This window comes from Oratosquilla oratoria, chromosome 39 (assembly GCF_046742065.1).
Source record: "Oratosquilla oratoria isolate Oo_2021 chromosome 39, ASM4674206v1, whole genome shotgun sequence".
Classification (NCBI taxonomy): domain Eukaryota; kingdom Metazoa; phylum Arthropoda; class Malacostraca; order Stomatopoda; family Squillidae; genus Oratosquilla; species Oratosquilla oratoria.
The window spans coordinates 18101980-18117912 of NC_134815.1; the positions used below are offsets into that span (position 1 = coordinate 18101980).

At 37.8% G+C, this 15933-nt stretch overlaps 1 protein-coding gene across 6 annotated transcripts in view; it reads left to right on the forward strand.

Moving 5' to 3' along the window:
- Reps (RALBP1 associated Eps domain containing) overlaps positions 1–15933 on the forward strand; it is a 145944-nt gene that overhangs the window by 101954 nt on the left and 28057 nt on the right. For 5 of the 6 annotated variants that reach the window (XM_076176616.1, XM_076176617.1, XM_076176619.1 and 2 more), the window contains 3 exons: positions 10444–10536; positions 10900–11134; positions 14192–14255. In XM_076176616.1, coding sequence (XP_076032731.1) covers positions 10444–10536; positions 10900–11134; positions 14192–14255 — 392 coding nt within the window. The remainder of the gene's footprint in view (positions 1–10443; positions 10537–10899; positions 11135–14191; positions 14256–15933) is intronic. The other variant, XM_076176620.1, reaches the window with a different exon arrangement.

Consider the following 15933-nt stretch of genomic DNA (forward strand, 5'->3'; position numbering starts at 1 on the left):
ACAAAGTTCACCAGTGACTACTTCAGTTAGTTCCCCTGCAAAACTTCCTATTTCAGAAGCAACTATGATAGCTCATCCTTCTCCATCTAGACAAGAAAATGTCAAACCTAATAGTATATCTTCCCCGTCTCCTAAGTTGCGACGGTCCTCTAGGGATAGGAGACCTGTTGTGAGATTAGATTTGTAACTTACTAAAAATGGGGGAAGGGAAGGGATGGGAGTATTTTTAAATGGGGAAGTTTTTTGCATCTAAAGGGAGGGAGAGATATTTTGACTTAGGGTGGAGGGGTGCAGTAACGTCATTTAAACTAGCTACTAAAAACACAAAACAAATGAACGACGCTTTCGGAGGTAGAGCGCGCGCGGACGACAGCCCGACGTCGGCAGAACGTATTGGTCATTCAGGAGTCGACCACAACAGTCAGTTGCTAGGAGCACCAGTTGGGTACCATAGTACATTGCCTACAAACATAACGTGTACTTAACTACTTACATATAGACATACCAGACGCCGGTAAGACAATCTAGGGAGACAGGTACGTAAGACATTATGGACGATTATGACTAAACGGACTTGTACATTTGCGTACCCGGCTTGCCGCGATTGTTCCTACCGGCCCCTACCTTTTTCTATGGGACCTGTGCCAACCGTAAGTAATTAATACATAGTTAATGTTTTCCTAATGTAGGGTGTGATGAAGAGAATGAGTGTCGGTTGCCAACATGGTTACAATTACATAAATCTATTTACCTTATACTTAAATCTATGTACAGTATAGAACTGAGTGTGAGCACCCAATATGATTTATATGTACACATATATATAGAAAGAAACATTATCCTATTGACATTATAATTTGTTGTAAGGTAACAATTGTATGTCCAACTCCCTGGTCGGGATGCAGGTGGCTTTGATGGTCAAATCTGAGGTCAAGCCAAAGTGACTGCATGTCAGGTCAAACAATGGATGGTTCGTTGAAGCTTGCTGATACCACCAATATCTGATGCCATGCAGCTAATGCATATGCATGTGTACACTAGCATAGAGTGAATCAATAACACTCAATCTACAGGCATTTCTTGCAACAATAGTAAATGTAACATAACTTGAGCCCTTTTAGGGTAGTAGGGTGTGTTGTAGTGTACCACTATCTGATGTTTCTTGCAGAGTTCTTGGAAGGGTTGACAGGTGAACTCTCCTCCATTGTATATGACAATACTCCCAGGGGTTCCGTAATCAGCCAGATATTGCCTTAGTGTGTCCAGAATGTGGGTTGTTTTGTCCTTAATAGTATTAACCTAACAAATCTACTATAATGATTGATTATCGTTAGGACGTAATAATAACCTTGAGCTCCTGACACCATATCGGTGAGATCCATTCCCAACCTATACATGGGTTTAGCCTACCGGGGGAAATTCCTTATACTGCTGTGAGAGTCCCTGGTTCCCCTTGAACCTCTGACACGTAATGCAATTGGTTGCATATTTATATACATCACCCTTCAAATTAGCCCAATAGTACTTTTCCTCTGTTTTTATTATGTTCTTTTTCTGGCCAAGATGGTCTGATAATTCATGAGCATGTTTCATCATCTCTCGGATTAGAAAACGAAGGATTGCGAGTGTATAGTGAAGACTATCGTCTAATCTCTCCTTCACATAATATAGAATTTTGTCAAGGAGAGTGAACTGATCCACATTAACCTTGAAGAAACCTTCCACTCTACATGTTTACCTATCTCTTCTCTTACTAGTATAGCCACCCCTTCTCTCCCTTGTCCTCTCTTCACCCCTGACACCCAGCTACACCCCCAAACTCAAACTCGCCCCTTCCTTTCAACTTAGTTTCATTCAATGCCAACACATCCATCTTTCTCCTCACAAACATACTGCCTATCTCTTCCCTTTTACTCTCCATCTATGCACATTAAAAGACCTAAACATTAGGGTTCTAGTTGGAAAACTCCTAGACCCTCTTTATGCCTTTGCTTTTTTTTTAGGAATGTTCATTTTGGGGTTACAGAGAGTAGTCCAAGTCCTACCCCATCCCGTTTTTGTCACCTTTTATGGTGGCAGTATTCTTCTCTCCCACTACAGGGTTTGGAAAAAAAAAAAAGGAAATGAACATTCAGAGAAGTAGTGCAGGACAGTATCAAGAGTGGGGGGACAGCATAACAGAGTGACAGTTGCAGCGTGATAAAGTATCATCATTTCTCCATGAATAGAGATTTCCTCTATCACAGACAAAATGATGTGTGGCTCTGGTCCATAGGAACACCCCATATAGACCCTAAATTATCAGCTGTATGCTACTTAGCAACTTTTAACCCCACAATAACATGCAGCCAATACCCCAGACAGGGTGAAATGGAGTAGATATGTGCCTTTTGACTTGGCTACCTCCCTTATAAGGGGGAAAAGCCTTTGATTGTGTGTGTGTGTATGTATAAATATATATATATTGTATGTATAAATATATATATATACATATGTATAAATATATATATACACATGTATAAATATTTATACATATATATATATCAAGTAACGTAGGTGTCATAACACACGAATAAAATAAAACTTAAACCCACTCTCGGAGAAAGATAAGCTGAGATACAGAGTAAACCATATATTTCGACCACTGACTGTGGTCCTCTTCAGCAGTTACAATTATAGGGTACATAGACAAGGAGTTATATACAGAGGAGGAAGTAACATTGGGGAACTCAGTAAGCCTCAGGTCACTTGCCCCGAGTGAGGTCGGACGTTACGTCCTGTAGAGATGAACTTGTCAACTGCCATACTAGTTATGGCATCAGGTGACCATTGACCTTTAGAAGTATTATAATATACGGTTTACTCTGTATCTCAGCTTATCTTTCTCCGAGAGTGGGTTTAAGTTTTATATATATATATATATAATATATATATATATATATATGTGTGTGTGTGTGTATATATGTGTATATATATATATATATATATATATATATATATATATGTATGTATATATATATACATACATATACCAAAGGCTTTTCCCTCTTATAAGAGGTAGCCAAAATAACAAAGGCATAAAAACCACTCCCACCCATTCCATCCCCACATACACTACTCCCATCTACCCCCTTCCCTCCATCTTATCTTGGGTCCTCATGGATGATGGGTCATCCCTGCATATTGCCCACTGCCCTGTGTTGCAAGACACAGCACATCCACAGCAAAGCCACTTCATTAAATTGGTGATCCCACCTCTCTATCTCCTTGTACAGAAATGGAGAAGACGGGGAGGAATCCCTTTGGAGCTAAGATAAGAAGAAAACCAGGGTGGTGGATGGGAGTGGAATGGGTGGAGAGGAGTGGGTGTATTTACCTAGTTGTATTTACCTAGTTGTAATATACGGGAGAGGAGCTATGCTCGTGGTGACCCGTCTTTGTATCTCTCCGCATCAAGTTTTATCTTAAAATCTTGTATAGTGTTTGCACATACTGTTTTGTTGTCTAATTTGTCCAATGTATTAATCGCTCTGTGTGGGAAACTGTTCCTTTTCAAGTTTTTTCTATAACTATCTTTTTTCAGTTTTTTTCCGTGTCCTCTCGTTTTACCGTTGTCCCACACTAACAGGTTGTTCCTGTCTAAAACTTCCATTCCTTTCATTATTCTGTAGATAGTCAGCAAATCTCCTCTTTCTCTTCTTTGTTCCAGAGTTGGTAGGTTCAGTTTGGATAGTCTTTGCTCGTATGTTAGTTCGGCGAGTCGGTGCTAGTTTGGTTGTCGCTCTTTGTAATCTTTCTAGTTTCTTAATATTCTTTTTGGTACTGGGTGTCCAAAGTGATGCTGCGTACTCAAGTTTTGGTCTTATTAGTGTAGTTAGTATTTTCTTTATCCTTTCTTCATCCATATAAGTAAATGCCACTTTGATTGACCTCAATAAATTGTAGGTTTCTCCGAATATTTTATTTATATGCTTATCAGGTTTCATGTCCTTTCCAATCATCACTCCAAGATCTTTTTCAGAGTTTGCTTTTTTTATTTTTTCTTCTCCAATTCTGTAATCTTTTGATATTCTGTTTTTACTCTTTCCAAATTCCATTATACTGCATTTCTTTTATATTAAATTTCACTTCCCACTTTTGATTCCAATTCCATATCGTGTCCAGATCTTGTTGCAATGAGTTGCAGTCCTCTTCCGTTTTTACCTTCTTAAGTAATTTTGCATCATCTGCAAAAAAATTCATATAGCACTCCACGCCTTCATTCATGTCATTAATGTATACGGCGAACATGATCAGGGCCAGTACCGATCCTTGCGGGACACCGCTTTTTACTTCTTCCCAGTTGGAGAATTTTTCTCTAATTACAACTCTCATTTTCCTCCCAATCAGGAAGTCTTTCATCCATTCCAATAACTTTCCTCTGATGCCACCCTTTGATTCTATCTTATTTATTAATTTCCTATGAGGTACCTTATCGAATGCCTTTTGCAGGTCCAGAAAAGCACTGTCCGCCCATCCATCTCTTTCTTGTATTATGTCTACTAATCTTGAGTAAAAGCAGATCAGATTCGTTATACATGATCTCCCTTGTCTGAATCCAAGTTGATTTGGGTTCAGTATAGATTTTTCTTCCAGGTATTTAACCCATCTGTTTTTGACAACTCTTTCACAAATTTTTGCTATTGTGCTTGTTAGTGAGACCGGTCTGTAGTTGGATGGATCTTCTTTATCACCTCCCTTATAAATTGGTACAATGTTTGCCTTTTTCCAGTCCAATGGTACTTTTCCTTCTTTAAGTGAAGATTTAATTATATTATATATTTTGTCAGTTAATTCTTCCATACATTCCTTCAGTATCCAGTTTGCAATTCCGTCTGGGCCATGTGATTTTCTGACATCAAGGGTTTTAATTTGATCACTGATTTCTTTTTGTGTTACGTTTATTTCTTTCATTGCTGGGGATAATTCTCTCTCTCTATCTACACTGTTAGGCGAGTTTTCTATTGTGAATACTGATCTGAAGGGGTTGTTCATAATTTCAGCCATTTCCAGTTCTTCTGTATATTCCTTTTTATCTTGGCACAGTTTTTCCATTTCTTGTTTGTTTTTCAGTTTTCCATTTACATATTTGTAAAATAGTTTGGGTTCTTCCTTACATTTGTCTATTATCTTTTTTTTATAATTCCTCTTCTCATCTCTGCGTATTTTTACATATTCGTTTCTTAGTTTGATGTACGTTTGCCATTTGCTTTGTTTCTTATCTCTTTTCCACTTTTTCCAAGCTTTGTCTCTTTTTTTCCTTAGCTTCACTACATCTTTTGTTGTACCAGCTCTTTATGTATGCCTTTCCATTTTTTGTTGTGGTACATATTTGTTCACTCCTTCATTATAAATTTCTTTTAATATGTTCCATTTTTCTTCTATCCCTGTATCTTTGTTTTTGGAATTTTTCCCAGTTTGCATTGCGAAAGAATGTTATCAGTTTCTCAAAGTTTGTTTTGTTATACATAGGTCTTCCTATTCTATGTTTATCATTTTTGCTTTGGTCCATTTGTTCTTTCAATTCCATTTCTATTAGTATGTGGTCACTTTTTCCTATCGGAGTTTTATAATAATTTTTTTCAATAATCAGGTTCTGCCGTAAGTATTAAGTCCAATTTTGAGGGTTCTTCATTTCCTCTGTATCTAGTATTTTCTTTAATCCACTGGGTCATTGTGTATTCAGTGGTCAAGTCAAGGAGTACATTGCCCCAGTGTTTCTCTCTCCCCTTCACTGTCATTTCTTCCTAGAATATTTCTTTTGAATTAAAGTCACCCATAATTACTGTATTTCCTCCATCTTTCAGTGTTTCAATTAATTCATCTTTTGTATCTTCTAGTAACTCGGAATGATCCCTTTCTGTCCAGGCTTGTGTTTTAGGAGGTACATATACCACTGCAAATTTTCTTTTCTTCATTTGTTTACCTTCGACTTGTACTATAATTGATTCTACATTATTTTTTCCTTCAGTTATATTTGTTACAATCAAATCTTTCTTGGTCAATATTAGAACTCCTCCGCCCTGTTTGTTCTTTCTATTCTTTGTCCAACAGTTGTATACACCTTGTCCCACAGTGTGGGGTGTTAGGGTGTACTTTAATTTGGTTTCTACAATTCCCATTATGTCTGGTTCTTCTGAGACTAGATAATTGTTTAATTCGTTTATTCCTGAGATTATTCCATCTATATTTGTATAAGCTATTTTTAGTTTCTTTTCTCCTCCCCTTCTGTCTTCTTTGTTTCCATTTTCCCTATATATCTTTTTCTCAGCCTCATGTCTATCACTCCAAAAAAACTCCTCCTTTTCTTTTTCAGTTCTATTCTCATTCTTTTCATTCGCCTCATTCCTAAGTTCTTTTTCTTTCTCTTTTTCTTCCTCACTCATTTCTTTTTTTATCCATATATTTTTGTACTGTTCGCTATTTGCTAATCTTATTGTTCTAGATAATATTTCTTCTGCACTTGATTGTGATCTAAGTTTAACTTTTAGTGGTCTATACTGTTTATCTTTAGAGTACCTGCCCATTCTATGGGTTTCCTCGATTTCTCGGTCCCAGCCTAACTCATCTGTTTGTAACTCTTTTAGTATTTCTTTGGCAATCTCTTTTTCTTCCTTTTCCCTCTGATATCTTGGTACATTGTGCTTTTCTTTAATGCCATAGATTACTATACACCTTTTTCTATCCACTGTGTCCCTAACTAGGTTACTTCTCTCTTTAATAATCTGAATTACAGTTTCTTTGGTATTATCTTTTACTTGTTGTTCCATTATTTTGTTTAGGGATATTTCTTGACTTTCCTGTTCAATTTTCCACTGTTTTTTTTTATTTCCTGTAGGTCATTCTCCTTGATTTTTCTTCCACCTTTTCAGTCACTTCCTTCATTTGACTTTTAATTTCTTGTTTCAGAGCCTCGTTCCTACTATTATCCTCACTTTTCAGCCTCTCATTATCACCCTTAAGCTGTTTTAATTCCCTTTTCAACTCGTCTATCTCCCTATTGTTCTCTTTGTTAGCTTTTCTTAGGTTTGATACTTCCTGGTATAATCTTGTATTCGCTTTTAAGGGGGTACGCGACACCTGGGGGGGGTGAATTTGGTCAAGATATGGCATTTTTCAAAACTGTGTTCAAAATGTTCGTATACCATTTAGAAATAAATCCCGACAAATAATTTTCCAGCCGCGCGCAATTTAAAGGTCTTGGGTGAGGTTTAAAGGGACAGAGTTAAAGGCGCAACCCACACTAGAAGGAGGCGTGCCACTTAGGACCTTCAGGCGCAGCAAATAACGTTGAAATTTGATTGAATTTACGCTCGCCCAGTGCTTCAACGGCCAGTACGATGGTGGAGGGGAAGGGCGGAAGGTGGAGGGAGAAGTTTTGCCAACTTTGAGCGAAGCTAAGCGTCAGTTACCGGCTAGCTCTGAAAGGAAAAATGCGCATGTCTCATGAGCTCTCATTGCAATCTATTACTTTAGCTAGTACATATTACTCTTTAGTACAGTCATCATGGGTAGCAAAAAGAACAAAAGAACATCCACAATGACAAAAAACAGCAGTCAAAGACAGCTAGCCAAGACCTCACCACCTCTCACTCCACCACTGCCCTCACCTGCACCTCTGTGACAGTGACAGAGGTAAAGGACAACATTAGACTAAACAATTCAAAGAGGAAGATTAAATCGAAAGAAGAAAGCAAGAGGAAAAAGATCAAGGCTATACAGGAAGAAGAGAGAAGAAGGGACATCATATGATGCTGGAAGGGGTGCCCTACCAACATAGATTGGTGAGGGGAATCTGATGAGGAAAGAGAAGGCGCCCACTGCTGGAAAATAAACCTCTTTACAATGATTTAGATACCCTGAAGACCCCCAGCAGTGAGGTTTCATATGAAGAAACTGCCAAAGGTGCAAAAAAGCAAATTATATGATGGTGTCGTCTGTGCGTCGTCACTACTGTGATATACTTATACTTTAGTTTTTCAGTATTTAAAGTACTTATAATTAAAATATGTTGATAATTTTTACTGTACTTACTCATTATATAATAAGAATTAAGCCATGAAAAAATCAGTCAAATTGGTGAAACTATAAGCAAGGTACAGATATATTTATATTTCAAGTTGCCATATCTCCGTTCGATATTTTTTCACTTTTTTTTAATCATAAAAAATATAAAATACATCAGATTTAGATGAAACTTACAGGGAATATTACTTTTAGTAACTGCTAGGGCCGATCGTTCGAATATTTTGAATAGGATGAAAGAGTTCGGAGTAATAATAATGGAAACGACCAAAAAAAAATTATTTTTCACGATTTTTGCCGGACATTAAAATTGAAATGCCTGTATGCAAAAGTATAAAGGAAATTGTTCAATTACTCACTAATCATAGCCAAAATATAAAACAAATTGGTCTACGTATTATGGTGCTGTGCACTTTTAAATGTCGCTACTGGTATACGTACATGTGTACATGTGTACATACATCATTCTGTTTCACCTAAAATGTTGGCAACATGGATACCTATTTACCTGAGAAGTTTCAGCTCTTTACTCTAAATAGTTTAGAAAATGACCTCCAGGTGTCGCGTACCCCCTTAAGCTCTAATAGTTCATCTACGATGTCATTTAAATCTCTGTTCCTCATTATATTCCTGTATCTGGGTTCTCTATCCATCTCTACTCTAAGTAATCCATTGCCTTCTCTTTCAAAACTGGAAAATCTACTTACGTCTAACCTTTGGTATTCTCTAGGTATTGATGGGAAGCATGATTTTTTTTCTTACTACCCCTAATGGTGTTTCGATTCTTGTTTCTTCCAGGCTTCTTTTAGTTGAGTCTTTAGCTTTAGGGGTTTCCATTTTGAAAAAAAGAAAAGAAAAAAAAAAGTTAAGCGGAGATACAATTACGACCTACATCATTTCACAACGAATGCACAGCCCCTGCCACACCATATATAAACAACAAGGCTGACGCTGTGTGTACCTTTGACTTCACTACCTCCCTTATAAGACCCTTGACATATATATATATATATATATATATATATATATATATATATATATATATATATATATATATATATATTTATTTATTTCAGTTTTTAATGATTAGGGTACTAAGTCGATTTCTAAAATCTGCTGTTGTTTCTTTGAGATGAGAAAGCCATGAGAGACATCATCCTTCATAATGTCCAACCCACCAATCCTGATGCACACCTTAAGTTCATCATTTATTACATATCCAGATGAACCTCTAACCCAGTTAAGAAGAACAGCTGTTGTCCACCAACAAATATACTTCAGGATATAAACCTAGTATACCAATATACAGCACTTCCAATATTGGTGACTTCAATTGCCTACCCATGAGGTATATAGGTTTCATTATCATTACACCATCTAAAAGAATCACAGCATACTATCAGGATGGAGTAGTGCACTGTCATAACAACAGAACCCATGGGTATGCACTGAGTAGAAAGCAGATGATAGACCAAATAATTATCTTTCACAGAACCTGACACCAGAAGATTAAGAATGATGGAAGCATATGTGCATAACCCTATTATAAATATTCAACAAATGTCCAAAAGAACTCTCTCCTCAGCAAGAAGACCCCAAGCAGCAACACATGGAGCTCCATTATGTGAGCAAATTGGACAAACACAACAAACAGCAACTTACAGAACTTCATCTTGTGAACCTACTACACAAATATTGTCTTCAGAGTTACCTCCCCAAGTATTACCTTTCCCAACAACCCACCAAGACTTGCCTCATGAACACACTATAAAAATGTTACCTCCCAAGGGTCACCTTACCCAATGTGCATGAACCATATTAATTAATAGCTATGTCAACCAAGCACATAGTTATACCTGAACTATCACCACAAGATTCAACTTCTGAAGATGGGCAATAGATGGCTGAAAGATGTTTCTAAGGGAACAACTATGGATTTTGGAAATCTAATTAGTACCCTGATCAGCGAAGACCGATATATTGTAAAAAGAAGTGAGAAAGCAAATTGCAAACTGAACAATGCTAACTGCTGTTGACTTTAACAGAACATTTATTCTAAATGGCTTTTACCCCAAATAGATATATAGATATATATACATATATATATATATATATATATATATATATATGATATAATTTTTTTCCCATTTCTTTTTTTTATGGACGATTGAAAATTACAACTTGTAGTTTTCAGACATACACATAGATTCAGGTACACACATTTTATACCAGAACAGATTCAAGCTTGTATACTATCATTTGTTTACATACATATAGGAACTAAATGAATCATTGAAGTTGGACTGTAGAACCAATGTTTGGGGTCTGATAAAGAGACCAGTGTTTGCCTGGAGTCAGATACATGTACAAATTTTTCAGTGGACCAAGTTTGTAGACTCTCCAACCAGCACAGTATCATCTCCAGGATTAAAACCAGTCAACTTCGACTTTCAAAAAGCTGCAGTTGAACAGGTAAAGTTTGAAATTCAGTGTTGGTTGTCTTTGATTTTGTAATTGTAGATAGAATGAGCTTTGTTTGCTTTTGTGGTTGTTATCATTAAAATTGCACTAATTATTGAAGTACTAACTTGCAACTGTATCTGTAGTTATTGTAGAAAATGATTTATGAATAGATTCTGAAAAATTATTCTGAATATTCTGTGTCTCAGGTATTATGTACTATTTTCCTGCTTAGTTGTTTGTCGTAATGGTTATTTTTTGTTATACTTGGTTGCACATAGCTTAGGTTTATGTAATATTTTCATCCATGTTATTTATTTGTTACTGAGTCTTCCCATGTACTTATACACATATATAATCTTCTACAACTGCCAGGATCCTAAAATCCTTCATCCCAAACCTGTGAGACTAACCCCAGAATCAAAACGGCTTGAAGCCCCAGAGACTGAGAATAGCACTGCCAATTTAAGCCCCGATCCAATTGCTAACACAGCACCAAGCATGCCTGACCCTGTGCAGCTCTTAGGGGATGTCAAATGGAGTCCAAAGAAGTCTCAAGAGGATGCAGATGTCAAAGCCATACAAAGACCCCTACCAAGAAAACCTGCTGGTATGTACTATGCAGCAAGTTAGATCCTGCTGTATCTCTTTGTTTAAATGTGCATTTATTGTTACTGTATGTAATTTTGGTTTGTATGCATATTATGTACCTGTTGAGCAGGAAAGAGCAAGTACAAATACTGTTTAAGAATTTAAGATCAAACTTAATGCTGAAAGATACAAAGACGGGTCACTATGAGCATAGCTCTCTTCCTGTATAATACAACTAGGTAAATACATAAGATAGTAGTGAATAGAGGGAGATTATGATTTGATGATGTCACCTGAAGGGATTTTCTTTTTGTTTGTTTTATGATTAATTGTAAGTGGATTAAGAGGTTAGGGAGGCAAAGAGAAGAGCAGACGTAAAATGTAGTATGAGTTCGATGGAGAAATTTTAAAAGAATTTAATATTTATTTGAAATGAAGAGAGTGTGGGGGTGTTAGTCAGTTAGAAAGAAAAAGATAAATGGTGCAGATGATAGTGGGAGTAAAGGTGATATGGGGAAGTAGGTAAAATATTTCTGAGAATTGCTGAATGTAGAGGAAAGAACGAGTGAAGAAAGATTAGTAAAAGAGGTGTGAAAGGCAGAGGTGGGTGGAGTGAACTTGAGAGGATGACTGAGGATGAGATGGATGGGGCGAAAGGGGCTTTTAGTAAGAAGGAAATGTCTGTTGGGTAAGGAAGAGAGAAGGCAGGATATAAGGGTAAGTAGAGAATGGCTGTGATTAGATGATACAGGGAGGCAAAGAAAGGAGGACCAGGGGATGGGGAGAGGGAGTAGGGAGTAATTATTTGTAAATGATATTTTGACACAGGCTGAAGGGATTTCCCTTTGTCTTTTCTAATTTCCTTATGAGGGAATAGAGTTTGGGGGAGGAGGGGGGTTGTTGCTGATTAGATGGAGCTGTCTTGCTGCATTGTAGACTTTACCTCACTGTAAGTAGTGTTATGGTGACCCCACATCCCTGAGGTGTGAAGTGGGGTCGAATGGATTTTGTTGATTAATATAGGTGTATGCTTTGACTTGGTGACCACTCATGTAAAGGGAAAGTCTCTTTCAGGTGTGTGTATATATATATGTGTGCATGTAATTGTATTTTATACTTATTTAAGTAATTTACTCATCTATATTATTATATACATGGATAGGGTGGTGCGAGAGGTAAATGCAAGGCTAGTGGGTCAGGGATTGGAGATGGTTAAAGAAAATGGAGAAAAGTGGGAGATAAGCCAGTTGTCAATTTTACTTAGATTTTTACCTTTTTTGTATGTATGTGACATGTATGTATGAGAACAGGGGTGGAAAGGGAGCTGGGAGATAGGGTTGATGAAAGAGTATTAGGATGGTTTGGACACATGGAAAGAATGAGTGAAGAAAGATTAGTAAAAGAAGTGTGGAAGGCGGAGGTGGAAGGAGTGAATATGAGGGGGCGTCCTAGGATGAGATGGATGGATGGGGTGAAAGGGGCTTTACAAAAGAGAGGAATGTCTGTAGAGGAAGGATGGGAGAGGACAGAAGATAGGGATGAATGGAGAAGGGTTGTGTATAGATGAGGCTGTAATGCATGAGGGGGAATGGGTGGGGGATGGGGGGTGAGGAAGTATGTATGGAAAAAAATTGACACAGCCTGAAGGGATTTCTCCCTGTCTTCTCCTTTTCTGCATGAGGAGACGGAGAGGGGGGGTCGCCGAATTTATGAAGCAGCCTTGCTGTGGATGTGCTGTGTCTTGCGACACTGCTTCTGACCCAGGGCAGTGGACAGGATGCAGGGATGACCCGTCATCCAGGAGGAGGGTGGAGGGGAGTGGAATATATGGGAAATGAAATGGGTGGGAGGGATTTCTATGCCTTTTTCTTTTTGGCTACCCCCCATGTAAGGGGGAAAAAGCCTTTGGTATATGTATGTATGTATGACATCATTATTGTTTAAAATGTTGTGCATCTATGTATAGTTATTTTTTATTTATTTATTTTTTATTTTATTATTATAAGGGAGAACGACTGGAGGAAGTGGATAGTTTTAAATACTTGGGTGCAAATGTGGCAGGAAAGGGTGGAGTGGAGGTGGAAGTAGAATGTAGATTGAGAGAAGAAAGTAGATGCCTTGGTGGATTAAAAAGTGTAATGAGGAATAGACATTTGGGAATGGATGCTAAGAGGAGATTGTATGAGGGAGTGATTGTGCTAACAGCACTGTATGGGGCAGAAACATGGAACATAAAAGAGGAAAAGAGAAGGAGTTTGAATGTGTTTGAGATGAGGTGTCTGAGAAGTATGATGGGGGTTACTAGGCTAGATAGAGTGAGAAATGAGGAGGTGAGGAGGAGAACAGGGGTGGAAAGGGAGTTGGGAGATAGGGTTGATGAAAGAGTATTAGGATGGCTTGGACACATGGAAAGAATGAGTGAAGAAAGACTAGTAAAATAAAAGAGATATATAAGGCAGATGTGGAGGGAGTGAACATAAGGGGGCGACCTAGGACGAGATGGATGGATGGGGTGAAGGGGGCTTTGGGGAAGAGGGGAATGTCTGTTGAGGATGGACAGGAGAGGACAGAAGACAGGGGTGAATGGAGAATGGTTGTATATGGATGATGTTGTGATGCATGAGGTGGAATGGGTGGGGGAATGAGGGGTGAGGTAGTATGTGTGAGAAAAATTTGACGCAGCCTGAAGGGATTTCTCCCCATCTTCTCCTTTTCTGCATAAGGGGATGGAGAGGGGGGCATTGCCAATTTAATGAAGCGGCCTTGCTGTGGATGTGCTGTGTCTTGCAACACTGCCTGACCCAGGGCAGTGGACGAGATGCAGGGATGACCCGTCATCCAGGAGGTGCCAAGATAAGAGGGAGGGTGGAGGGAAGTGGAGTGTATTTAGGGATGGAATGGGTGGGAATGGTTTTTATGCCTTTTTCTTTTTGGCTACTTCCCTTGTAAGGGGGGAAAAAGCCTTTGGTATATGTATGTATGTATGTATTATTTTATTTTAATTTTTTTAATTTGTTAATTAGCAAGACATATGATATTTTTTGTTAAGAGTTCTCTCCATCAACTATTATTGCAGGTTCAGGTGTTGTTGGACTGCCCCCTCCTCCACAAAGTTTAGGTACTCCTCCAGATGATCAAAGGTATTTATTGAAGATGGGCTCAGTTATTGAATTTTGACAGTAAATAGGGTGTGTGTCTTGAGAAAATTGGTGTTATGATGATGAGTTTATGAACTTTTTCAATGTGTGTCTTGCAGGGATGATAGCCATATCTGCAGTTGAAACAACATATGGTTATTATGAATATAATTACACAGGTAATACATTCTAGGGACCTGTTGGTGGTCCTGTAAAATGGATATCAAAGAGAATTGCCTTCCTACACCCATTTTCAAAACCTATTAACATCTTCACCTCCATTTGGAGGTCGTAACCACAAGGGATTGACACTTAATCATTAGACTGTACTCAAGATTTCTCTTTCTCTCCACTCCAGCTGCATTTCCTCCACCTTTTCAACTAAGGAGAGCTGACAGTTGTTATTTCTTCCCCTTTTCCCACTATCTTAGTACTATAGAAACTGTTTCACATTACTATGATACCTCTGGAAGTATGAAGAAATATGAAATCATTCTTTACATTTACAAATTAGGAGTGAGCAAACATTTGGCAAAGATTTGTGGAAGGAAGAAGCAGAAACAAAATTGGTTCAACAAAATGTGTGAGATAGCTGAAAAACCCAGGTGATGTGGCTTGGGGTAAATGGAGAAAAGAAGAACCAATAGAACAAAGGAAGTTTACAAATATGCTAGAACAAAGGAAGCATACAAATAAGCTGGAATTGAATATACAAGAATCTGCAGGGAGGAAGAACGAAATTTTGAAAGGGGTATAATAGATGAATACAAAGATGAACTGAAACTGTTTTACTTGTTCATCAATAAGAAATTGAAATGCACGTAAGAAATCACTTAGCACATAGTGGGTGGTAAGGTTTTTGAGGAGGTTTCAGATCAAGTAGAAATAATGAATGAAAGTTTCCAAAGTGTCTTCACAGGAAAGCCGTTTTCTAGAGGAAAAGTGATAAATAATTTGGGTTTAGAAAATATGTAGAAGTAAGGGAAGTTCTCAATATTTAAAGACAGTTGGATAAAAAAAAAGCTTGAGGACATAATGGGATTTCTAACTGGATGCTTAAAGAATGTAGAGAACAGTTAATGGACAAGATTCTTAGCCTTGTTTGTTCATGAAAAGGAATAGTGCCACAGGATTGGAAAAGGGCTAATGTGGTACCAGTTCACTAAGGTGAAAGTAAGGAGACACCACTGAGTTACAGGAATATCTCTAACCAGCTTAACAGTGAAATTATGTTAAAGATTGATGGTTCAAATATTCTGAGATTAACATTCTGACAGAAAGTTCATATGTATTGAACCTATTAATCTTTTACTTGAGAGTGATTAATGTGCGGCAAGAGGAGGAGGGCTGGGTGTACTCCATGTATCTTGGTGTAGAGAAGACTTTTGATAAGGTATGTTACAATTTACTTATGTGGAAACTGGAACATATTGGAGGGCAAAGAAGTAAACTGTACAAATGAATAAAATATTATCTGAAGGGCAGATACATGAAGAAGGTGTTAAAGGATAAGTCATCATGTTGGAGGGCAGTGACCAGCGGAGTTCCATAAGGACCAGTGCTAAGACCCGTTTTTCTTATATATGTGAATGACATGATGGAAGCTATAACAAACTATGCTAAGATGTTTGCAGATGATTCAAAGATCATGGAAAAAGCAAAGAATGTGAAGGACTGTCAA